This window comes from Typopeltis vanoorti, chromosome 6 (genome assembly GCF_054136105.1).
Source record: "Typopeltis vanoorti isolate ZY-2024b chromosome 6, IOZ_Tvanoo_1.0, whole genome shotgun sequence".
NCBI classification, from domain to species: Eukaryota; Metazoa; Arthropoda; class Arachnida; order Uropygi; family Thelyphonidae; genus Typopeltis; species Typopeltis vanoorti.
Window position 1 is genome coordinate 36613797 of NC_143554.1, and position 12329 is coordinate 36626125.

Here is a 12329-nt window from a genome sequence, read left to right on the forward strand (position 1 = left end):
CTGTCGATAACCTTCTCCATCACTTTAGACAAAAATGATATAAGAGCAATAGGTTTGACAGCTTGATGGTAAAACATTTATCTCCTTTTTTGGAAACTAGTCCTATATGAACCTTCTTCCATGCTGAAAGATGGATGTCAGCTGAGTACAGTTTAGTTGAATAGACAATGGAAAACAGGTGTTATTTGAGGAGCACATCTTTTGAGCATGATGGGTAGAATTCCATCAGGACCAGCTGCCTTTGTAGTATCCAAGTTATTCAAGATTCTTCTGATGTCTTTCTGGTGGAAGGTCACAAGAGGCATAAGATGCAATATTCTAGGCATGAAAGAAGGTAATTTGTCATGCAGGAGTTGAAAGAGAAGAATGAAGCCAAGATATCAGCCTTGTTTTTAGCTGATGTTGCAGTGTTACCATTAGGATGAGATAGATGAGGAAGCACAGATGGACAAAAGTTGCACCTCGATGGATTTGGCTAGGGACTAGAAGGCACGACTGCCGACGCTACAAGCAGTAGGTTTTCTACATTTATCTTTGTTTGTTAGTGTTTTGAGGATATCATATTTCTGGGTTGGATGAAGGGAGAACAGTTATTTAATTCTTTTGCTATTAATAATGAAGTGTGTTTTAGGATACTAGCTAATTAAATGTGCTAAAAATATATCTAGTGTATCTGGGCCATGGGACTAAACATACCGCAGCTAGACTACAGATTTGAATGCTGAGGTGATTGCTTTGTTCTTTAAATATTCCGTATAGAAATTTGCTTAATTTGATGGAGTGAGGACATTGAAATTCCTTCTAGTTAGTATATTTTTCATTTTTATGTAAATAGCCTTCATATTTATAATTCAACTTTCTTGAGAGAAGTACAATTTTATCAATTCATAGATCTTTGTTAATAGTACATTAGTTAACAGGAATAATATCAAAGCTAATCATGATGAAGTGTGTTTTTTTAATATAGTTTAGAAAGGAATTTTTTTTATAAAGAAAGGGGGAATTATCCATGAGGAAGAAATTCATTCATTCATTTCGTATGGTGATTCAACGGCTGTGAGCCCTTTTATGGGGAGGTACGGCACCACCTCAATCCCCCCCTGTATTTTTATCCGGGCTTGGGACTGGCATAGCTTACAATTCAGACCTATGGCTGGAGGGATTGTCTTAAGTGATCCTGACTGTATCCGTGTGTGTGTTCACGGGGCCGGTTTGCCTGCTTGTGGGATGAAAACCCCCAGATAAACTGGGGGGAAAATCCTGCTGTCCATGCCCAAGACCAGCTAACTTGGCTATGGCTGAGGAAGATCCTTAAGCTCCTCACATCGTCGACAGGAATCAAACCTAGGACACTCCTTCCCCAGGCATATGGTTGCGAAGTGCATAGCCACTAGGCTAACCGTGCGGACAGGAAGAAATGATTTTGCTAACTGCTTGACAAGTTCATAAGTTGAACAGCCTATCATTGACACTATTGGACATCGGAGAGGATATTAGAATTGTGAGGTTTGGGACCTCATAAATTTGGGTGGTTTTAATGAGCACAGATTTAGCTGCCAGGTTTCTTGGGCATGTAGAACTGTTGGAGAGAATCTAGAGGTGAATGAAAAAATCATGGATGGCTGTGGATTGCTCCCTCTCAGGATAGTCTGAGGTGTCTTTATTATTATTATCTTCAGACCTCTGTGAAGTCATCATATACACAGCTCATCATACTGTGCCTTAAATACGTTGACATTCTTTGCAAACACAATCAAAGCATTCCAATCATTCACCACTCTCTATACAAAAACCTACTCACTCCTTTCCTCATACCCTCCTTATGCACCTTCCAGGGATGACATCTTGTTCTCTCTGGCCCATCTCCCACTATGCTGTAAAAAAAACCTTGTAAACTTTAATCTGATAAGAATCCCTTACCAAATTATACTTCCTTATCATTTCACCCCTTCTTCTCCTCTCCACTAGACTATGTAAAATGCATTTTCTCAATCTTTCTTCCTACTTAATGTTCCAGAAACTATCTTAGTCAATTGCCTCTGGACCCTTTGAAATATCCCTTCATCCTTTTAAAAACCAGGTGACCGAATTTGTGCACAGTAGTCCATATGGAAATTTTTTACAATGGAAAATACAATATACAATTCTTTTATACAATGGAAATCTCCTTACTTCTACAAGTCAGTGTCCTATGTGTCATTGCCAAAATTCATTGTACTGTCTTCACATTTTTAGCAATGTGTCCTCCAAATTTTAGAAACTTATCTGCTATTGCTCCCAGATCTCTTATTTTCTCCATCTCCTGCAATATATCCCCTACCAAGTGTATGCTCTACATCCCATCTTTGTTTTCCATATTTAAACCTTACACTTTGCAACATTGAACTGGCAACCCCACCCCATGCCCATTCACTCAATCTATTCAAGTCCACTTGTAAAGCTGCATCTGCTATACTCTTCATAGTTATTCCCAACTTTGCATCATCTGCTAACAATTGAATAACTCCATTCAAACCTTCCTCAATATCATTAATATACAGAATAAACAGCAATGGCCCTTAAACACTCTTCAGATAACCACTAGAGACTTTCCTTTTCTGGGATATTGCTGTCCCATGTACAACTTGCTGATACCTATTAGAGAGCCAATCCCCAATCCAGTGGCAATCTATCAAAAGCCTTTGTAAAATCTAAGTATATGGGTGTATCCATCTCCCTTGTCCAATGCACCCATCATCTTATTGTAATAAGTAAGCAGATTACTAAAATATGACCTTCCTTTAGCAGATCCATGCCATCTATCAAAGAGAATGCCACTGTTGTCAACCCAGGTTTGGATCTTGGTTCTCACTAACCTCTCCAACACTTTAACCACAACTCCTGCACCAATTGGCCTATAATTTGTAGCTTGTGTTCTGTCACCTACCTTATGAAGTAGTATAATCTTGCCTTCCTTTCACTCCATTGTAACTTGACCAATGTAAACATTAAACAAGTATGTCAAGACAGATGTCAACTTCTTGGCACATTCCATCAAAGCATGTGGATATATCAAGTCCCACAGCCTTATTAACATCAAGTTGACTCAATTCTCCATATACTCTCATTCACTCACAGTCAGTCTCTCTTCCTTCCTTTCCACTCCTCTCAAACTCCACATGATGTTATATTAATTTCTCTAATCAGTGTCATCCTTCGATCTTTCTTCTGCTGGCTACATATCAAAAGAACTTAGTAGGCTTTTTTTTTTTTTTTTTTGCTTTATTAGTTAACTTCTGCTCATATTGCACTTTTACTACCCTTACCAACTGAGTTACCCTCCTTGCCTGTTCGTTGTACTCCTTGTGGAGCTGATTATTACAGTCATCTGTTGTCTCCATAATGCATTCTTTCTCTGTGTTGCATGTTTTATCTCTTTATTATTATTATTATTATTACTCCAAGACCTCAGTTTCACTCATCAGTCATTTCATTCATCAGTTTCACTCCTATCTTATTTTAACCTTCTGATTCTTGGGAATACATTTAGACATTGCTTCTGCGAGATAGTTTTTGAATAGTATCCAAGTAGCATTTGCTCCTTTCCACCAGACTTCCCATTCCATTCTAGAGCTGCCAGCTCTTTATTGAGCTTTTCATAATCACTAGCCTTATAGTTTCATATAAATCCTTTCCTCACAAAAGTCCACATATTGTTGGCAACCACTCAGATAATCACTAAACGTTCATTTTCACTAACCAGAGGGAAACTTGACATCTCATTATAATAACTTACTCTGGTGAGATGATCAAATTTATCCAAGACCTAATCCTTGCATACCCTCTGTTTCATACTGTCTGAGGTAGCTGTCCCTCAAAAATTTAAGAAATTCATTTTCTTTTCTTCTGGATGCTATCTCGTCATTCCATTTGATATTGTCATAATTATAATCACCTATAACCATTATCATTTTCCTGTTTGCTAGGCTATTTTGCTTATATATTTCATGGTCACTACTCTCCACATTACCATATCTATAGCAACATCCAGCTAAGCATTTCATTCACCTCTATCATCAAAACCACTGCCATTATTTCTTTCTTGCATGGGCACAACTCCTTTTCTATCATCAACAGTACTCCATCTCATGACATTAGTTCAGTCTCAGTTAAAATTTGAATTGATTTCCACATTTTAGTTCAGTGATGTGTGCTTGTCACAGTTATAATTGTGCTCTGAAGATGCTGAGTAAAATTATGAACATTCAAAACAAATTAAAGTTTTATTGTAACAGGAAATATAGTAAAATACCTTAAAAACCTACTTCAGAATAATAGATAGGGGAAATTTTGTCTAAGAATTTTAATGATCTAACATCTATTCCTTCTATTCTTTTCTATTTCTAGTCAAATCTATAGAAAGAAATGACTTTGTTTTTGGATAATCCTAAAAAGATTAGCACGGCTTATCTTGTTTTTGAAATCACCTAAGGTAAAAAGGTGAAATAAGGAATTATAAAGTTTTATGCAATATCTGCATCTTTAAACTTGGTGATGTATCTAGAGACTTTATTTGAAACAGAAATATATGAAAAATGTTATATTACAAGAGCCTGAATTTTCTTCTATGAATGATATAAAAAAATTATCTGATTATTTTATGGAATAACAGAAAGGAATAATGACTGTGGTTTTCTGTATAATGTTTAATAAAATTTTGATAACTGAACTGGAGGGAAATAAGAATAGAAAACATTCATTGTGTAAACAGTAATAAGCACCAGTATATAAAATAATAGCAAGTTCAAAGTATTTATTTATAATTCAAATACATACACATTCCGAAATCGATATTTTATTGAATTTAAAAAAAAAAACAGCTGTATAAAATATAGTTTACAGTGAGTTTATCGTACTGCCATATGAAAGTGCAATTCTCTTTTCCTGGGATGAGAGGGGAGGGAACCTACTGATTGCAATGATTGTATGATGGTGCATATTTCTTTTGAAATATGGACCATCATACAAAAGAAAACAAAGGCAGTCATAAAACAGAAATACTGCTATAAATTAAAGATGGGGTCCCACAGGGCTCAGTACTAGGACCTATATTGTTTAACCTTTATATCAATGACATAGCCAGTGGATTGCAGGGGGATATTCAGTTGTTTGCAGATGATGCGAAGCTGGGAAGGATTATTAGTAATAGTGCAGATGTGGTAGCCCTGCAAGAGGATTTAAATAAGCTAGATAGATGGGCAAATGAATGGGGTTTCAGTTTAATGTAGCAAAATGTAAGGTCTTGAGGTTTGGGAAACATCGATGGGATGCTGCATACTCTATGGGAGGAGTTATACTGGAGGAAGTAGGGGAGACAAGAGATCTGGGGTTGATGATTGATAGAAACCTGAAGTTTAGGGGACATATTGCAAAGGTGGTGAAGGTAACACAGAGGATTGCTGCTATTATGAGAAGGACACTGACCTGCAGAGATAAGAGGGTTATCATTCCGTTGTATACGTCTCTGATCAGACCACACTTGGACTATTGTTCTCAGATTTGGTCCCCAGGATTTGAAGGGGATAAATTAACTGTGGAAAGGATACAAAGACGGATGACAAAGATGGTTTCAGGACTGTACAAGGATAGTTATGAGGATCGGCTGAGAGAATGTGGACTGCAGAGTTTGGTGGATAGAAGAAGGAGAGGTGATATGATTGAGACTTTTAAACTGTTGAGAGGTGGTTACAGGGTTGACACTGGGGAGTTCTTTCGCTTGGTTGAACAGCGGGAAGGAGTGATGACAAGAGGCCATCCCTGGAAGTTATGAAAGAAAACTGTGAGCACGAGGTAAGGAGTGGTTTCTTTGTGTGGAGGGTGGTTGAGCCGTGGAATGCATTGCCTGATGGAGTGGTGGGAGCAAGAACGGTCAGTGAGTTTAAAGAGTGGTATGATAGACTTGTTTCTCAGTGGGGGACCTCCCCTCGATGAGTCTTGACAGACTTTATGTCTTAGGAAGGACCTCCCTCGATGAGTCTTTTGACTCCTTGGAGGCCTGAATAATAATAATAATATCAAGAAATTATATTCTTGATTTAATCCTTTATCCAAGCATAAGCAAACAAAGTTTGTGCATCAATCATCTTCACATCAGAACCACTTGTATATACAGTATGCTACAAAAAAAAACCGTATTGAATAACTACAACAATATATGTTATGGCATATAAAGAGGTTTATTAACATATAAATATATGTTTCACATGATGTTATGTACATCCACAACTATCGGTGGAGTCTTGGATGATTAAAGCATTAATGATGGTAGATTATGTGCTCAAAATGGGCACCTTGTCACAGGAAATGTTCTGAAAAATAGGCTCTAGAACCACATGATGTGTGACAGGTTGCTCTGTACTGTTGGAATACCTGTGCACAAATTGGAATATTTTCTGCACAACACATCCTATGCAAAATCTGGATAAATGGAACCAACACATTCTCGATGTAGCATTCACTGTTCAAGATCACAGTTACACCACTTTCTTCAATGATGTAGGGCCCAATTATGCCATGGCCAATATTTCCACCATATATCCATATACGAGGAGCCAAAAAGTGTTACACCTTATTACTAAAGTACTCTGGATTAGAGATAGATGTTGGAGTTTTTTTCACTTGGTTATACTATAAATTAAAGATGGCAAGAAATTATGACGTGTGCATTACTTCAACTTGGTCTGGGTCTGGCTCTGGCTCCCACTGATGAGACCTCAATAAAGGTCGAAACCAGTCTGGGTAGTGATCCTTCCCATAATGCAAGCATTATACATATCTATAAGGATATGTGAGGTCATTAGCTTCTATATGCGAGTTGCCTAGTCCTGAAGTAACTTCAAGCACAAATTTTGTTTGCTTACACTTGGATAAAGGATTAAACCAAGAATATAATTTCTTGGCATCTTCAATTTATAGTATAACCAAGCGAAAAAACTTCCAAGATCTGTCTCTAATCCAGAGTACTTTAGTAATAAGGTGCAACACCTTTTGGCTACTCATCAGTATGAGTAGCCAAAAGGTGAGACCTCAAAAATTGGATCTTGGAGACATTCATTTTGGACTAACCCTTAAGAAAGAACCCCTCATTATACTTGGAATTCCCTTCTCCACTTGCCCAATATGACCAGTCCACGAACTTATATACAAGAACTTTGAAATGTTAGAACTGGAAAATAGAACCATTCTCCTTTTCTTCTAAAGCCATAGTACTCAAAACCATAACTTTCCTGCTCAGTTGTACATTATAAATATTATAGACCTCACGGAAGCTGCAGAAAAGCAATTATATACTAAGCCTGTGCAAATTTTTTGGTCCAACCGATACCAAGAAGTTAAAAAGGAATTTCTTCAACTATCAAAGGAGCATGGAGTTTGGGATTCCATAAAATTCTGCTATTTAAGCAATACAGCTTCAAAAATCCGTAAAATATGCAGACCAATCGCGCATGTGCAGACCTTCTCCTGTACTACCTGGGTTTTCATCTTCTCCTATTTGGAGTAAATGATTATAAAGGTCTAAAAGTTGAGATTTTTCCTGAATACTACAACACTCTGTGCTTAACTCTAAGACTGCTACAACACTTAAACACTTTGGCACTGATATTCTTTCCATTAAACAAAGTAAAATTTGGTATAAAGAAATCTTTAGTCTCTCTTGCTACAAACTTCCACAGTTGGGTACTGACAACAATACTTTGTTTCATAACTTATTAAAGTTCCAAGGATACCCTAACAGGAGGGATCTTGCTTGGAGAATTGCATATGCCCCCCCCCTTCCAGTCAATACCATCAATTGGAGTTACTTAAACATCAGAGATCCAATGTGTGAAATCTGTTACCAATTGGAAACAGTAGAACTTGCATTCTACAGCCACCCTCTTGCCCTGTGTATTTGGAACAGATTATGTAATCTATTGGGCATTCCATTACTTACAATAGAACAGGTTTTTTTTTGCAGTACCTACCACCTGTTAGCAATGGGAAGAGAATTTTGATTTTTGCAATTAATCAATTAAAATACCATTTATGGAAGTTGGAATTTTTTTTTTTAACTTGGTTAGACTATAACAAATTTTGTTTTATCCTTTATCCAAGTGTAAGCAAACAAAGTTTTCACCTGAAGTATCTTCAGGACTGAGTCAACTCATGGTAAAGGTGGACCAAGCTCTCATCACTATTTGTCTTAGCATCTCCCATAATGCAAAGCACATCTCCTTGCAGACATGTATAATGCTATGCATTAAGGGAAGGGCCACTACCCAGACCGATTTCGACCTTTATTGAGGTCTCGTCAGTGGGAGCCAGACCCAGAGGTGATGATACTAAGGTGGAAGCAATGGAGAAGTAATATTTACCTATACGAGTTGCCAAAAGGTGTCTCACCTTATTATTAAATTACGCTGGATTTAGAGAAAGATGTTGGAAGTTTTTTCCCACTTGGTTAGATTATAATAAATTTAGTTTAATCCTTTATCCAAGTGTAAGCAAACAAAGTTTGCACCTAAAGTATTTTTCATTACTGAGTCAACTCATGGTAAAGGTGGACTAAGCTCTAATCACTACTTGGTGATGTTAATCTTAGCTCTTTACTTTATGCAGGTGATATTATATTTATGAATAAATCCACTATAAGTCTACAAGATTCCCTGACTAAATTGAATAACTGTTGTAATAGGCTTGGTATGAAAATCAGCAATAAAAAGACAAAGACAACAAAAATAGGCTGAAATATTGTAAACATCAACTATCCTGAATGGTGAACCTACAGACAAGTAAAACATTTCAGCTATTTAGGCACAGTTTTTAGTGAAGCTGGCAAATTAAATATGGAAATAGACAACAGAATTAGTAAAACTAATATGCTATGAAGTCAGCTGAATAATTTATATTTAATAAGAAAGAAATCAGTCAAAACATTAAATTAGCTGTATACAAGACAGTGTTCAAACCAATTTTAACTTATAAATCTGAGAGCTGGGTTAGAAATAAAACATTTGATCAAAGACTAGAGACCTCTGATATGAGAATTCTAAGAAAGATTAGAGAAGCAAACAGATGGCACCAATAGCAGTATCACATCAAAAATATAGATATTAGGAAAGAACTCTCCATTGTTAGTATTCAGCAATGCGTTAGTAGAACTAATTTCAGGTGGTATTGGTCACTTAAACAGAATGGGAGAGGAAAGATTAGCAAAACAAATGTTCTTTGCAGGTTGGCAGGAAAAGCACTCAGAGGAAGACCAAAATTAATATGTTATCTCCAGATCACAAATTAATTTGTGATCTGGAGATAACATATTAATTTGGAGGAAAATTATCGATTGGAAGTTAGTGCATGCGTGCGTTCATTCGTTAGTTAGTTATGGGGAGAAACTGGCTACCTATCCCACTGAAATAGGAGCTGTGAGGTAAGTTGCTTTGTTATAGGAACATATAAAAATATACCAGACATACAGAAATCAAGTTTACTATCACATATTTGAGGAACCGTGCAGCACAGGTGTTTTGAAACTTTCCATATTTAGTAATATTTACCACACTTGAAAGATTTTTTTAGTCTCTGTTTTCCAGAATTAAAAAATCATTGAGAAAAACTTTGTCACTTAGACTTCATATTGTATATAATAAAATGTTAATAGTATTGCAAATTTTTTAATAAATTGTATTAATTTTTTGCAGCTTCTAAAATAGTACCAAAGCGAGACGTAGAGAAGTGAACATCATTTTTGCCATTCCTTTGTTGTCTCATTTAGATGGCACTGTTTTGCTACATTTATTTTCTCAGATAAATAAAAGATATATATATATATATATATATACATACATACATACATATATATATATATATGCACACTTTTTATCAAATGACTTGTGGATATATATCACTTGTTATGGATATACATCATTCATACCAAAAGATTAAAGATTAGATACATTTTACGTGACAGAAATAGTAAATTAAATTGTTAATTGGATATATGGTTAAATCAAAAGACATACATCAAAATGTTATATTTACAGTATACTGGAATTAATCCCATTGAAAGTATAGTCTTCATTGTTTGGTCAAAGCTTTGCTGAGTGTTTAATTAGCCTTGTTAGATAAGTGGATAGTATCTTCACTTGAATTTGGACCTGTAGGTCCTAATTCAACTCTAGCATGGATATTTATTTATGTCTTGAGGAGTTGGATGATTTTATTGCCACTTGTGAACCACTGTTTTGTTTATGGAGATCTGAAGAGGCTTGAGAAAAAAGTCGTGTGTTTGGTCACCAAAGCCAAGTTCCAAGATGGTCTAATCGTGAATTCATCCAAACTAGGCACTTTAGGTTTCAAACTTTTCATTGGTGGGATGAGGATGCTCATTTAAAAAATTGTTTTAAGGGAGGTTTCTGATTTAAATTTAAACCAACAATGGTTTAAATTTGAATTTTAACATGAATTTTAACCACCCACAATGATAATTATGAATAACTTTACTACTAATATTTCAACTCTCTTACAGAATTATCTTCAGGGTGTAGGAAACTTAGTACGTAGTATATCAGAATATAGTAATAAACTAAGGAAGAATACAAAATTCTCCAGTTGTTCTCCAAACTGCTATTTGCAATTCCCCCCCACCCACCTACACATACATACATGTGGAGTTAAGGATGACTTGTTCTTCTTGTACTGCTCTTTTGGTGATTATCATGGTCATCTAGATGCTCAGCAATTTCTTTCCATCAAAGCAAATGTCAGAATTATTCTGGATCACATAAGTAGTTTCCCAGAATAGTCTATTAATGTTGAAATTTATTCAACATCTATAATTTACAATATACAAAGTCTTCTTTTCAGAGGTGCAGAATTTCAGTAGTTAAATCCTATGTCCTTTTATTGGAAACCTCACCCCCCCCCCCTCCATCCTCAGTTTGCTTGTATCAGCCAGAATGTTTCATATTTCACATGAGACAAAGTCAAATGTAGATAACACATCTATATCATATTTTGAGTCTATAGCATAATTTGTAGTAGTAGTCACTCCAGTTAGAATGATCAGAGTTCAGTTCTCTTCATGGTATAAGGAGAACATTTACAAGGACTAATCAAAAATATCTGGTCAGATTTTTGTTAAAGTACATAGAAGTTACTTTACATCATCTTCTTGAAAGTGTACAAGTTTTCTTCAAAGTTTGATCCTTCTTAAGCAATGATTGTTCATTTTCAGAGCATTTCATGGTGGACCCACAGTTGTTATGCTATATTCAGTTGTATATTCAGGATATTTTGAAATCATGTCTCTATCAAGGTGCTTTTCGGGTTTGGTAAAGAATAGGAAATCAGTGTGCCATATCTGGTAAAGTGGATAATTGAATGGTGTGCTTGGCAAAACATTCTTGGACACAGAGAATCAGAGACCAGGTACCAGATGATGATCTCTGAGGACATTTGCAATGAATTACATAAAAAAAAGTGCACTGGAAAAATAGTTTTGCTGACAGCTTAATTCACCTTAGTTAAGAGAATCCTGTTGCACAAACTCACCATAGAAAGTGATTCATATTGTTTTGACATTTAGGAATCTCACTGAAATGTCTTGGATCAATCTAGTGTTATTTTTCTGAATGCTTGTTGCAACCTGTCATGTTTCATTGCTCATCTTATCCTCTTTGCAGCCAAACGTGATCCATATTTTTGTGCCTGATATTAGCTGGGTCCCCCAACTAACAGGATGTGGGTTCAGATCTTTTGTGCATAGATGTGCATGCAGTATTCTAAAGTCAGGTAAACTTAGGATTTCAACAAAGTATCTTAAACAGAATTGGAAAGGAAAGATTGGATAGCAGAAAAAAAGGCCGAAAAGAAGACCAAGATTTAGGTGGATTGATGCAGTTAGGGGGTGTCTTAAAACAGCGCTTCCCAAACTGTGGGCCACTGCCCCCTTGGGGGTCATTAGTTTTGTTGAGGGGGCCATGAAATAATGAAAACAAATTTAAAATGTTTTAAGACTAGGTGTGCCATGTAAAATGCTAAAATTGTAATATTTGCATTTGATTTTTGTGATATTCACTGTGTATGTTTTGTATTGAATATATAACAATAAATATTATAATAATATATGTCTATATTACGATTTTTTTTTTTTTTTTCGATGGGGGACCGTGAAATATTTTAATTTTTCCAAGGGGGCCCTTTACATCCATAAGTTTGGGAAACACTGTCTTAAAAGACTGAAATATACTAATATTATTGGAGTACTGGCAGATAATAACCAATTTTGGAGCAAAATTGTCAGTAGAAAT

General features: G+C 35.8%; 1 protein-coding gene across 5 annotated transcripts in view; it reads left to right on the forward strand.

Annotated features, from left to right (window-relative positions):
- LOC150105383 (lisH domain-containing protein ARMC9-like) overlaps positions 1–9882 on the forward strand; it is a 694238-nt gene extending 684356 nt beyond the window's left edge. For all 5 annotated transcript variants that reach the window (XM_090394755.1, XM_090394754.1, XM_090394756.1 and 2 more), the window contains exon 26: positions 9720–9882. In XM_090394755.1, coding sequence (XP_090250881.1) covers positions 9720–9757 — 38 coding nt within the window. In that variant the 3' untranslated portion in view covers positions 9758–9882. The remainder of the gene's footprint in view (positions 1–9719) is intronic.
- The last annotated feature ends 2447 nt before the right edge of the window (positions 9883–12329 follow it).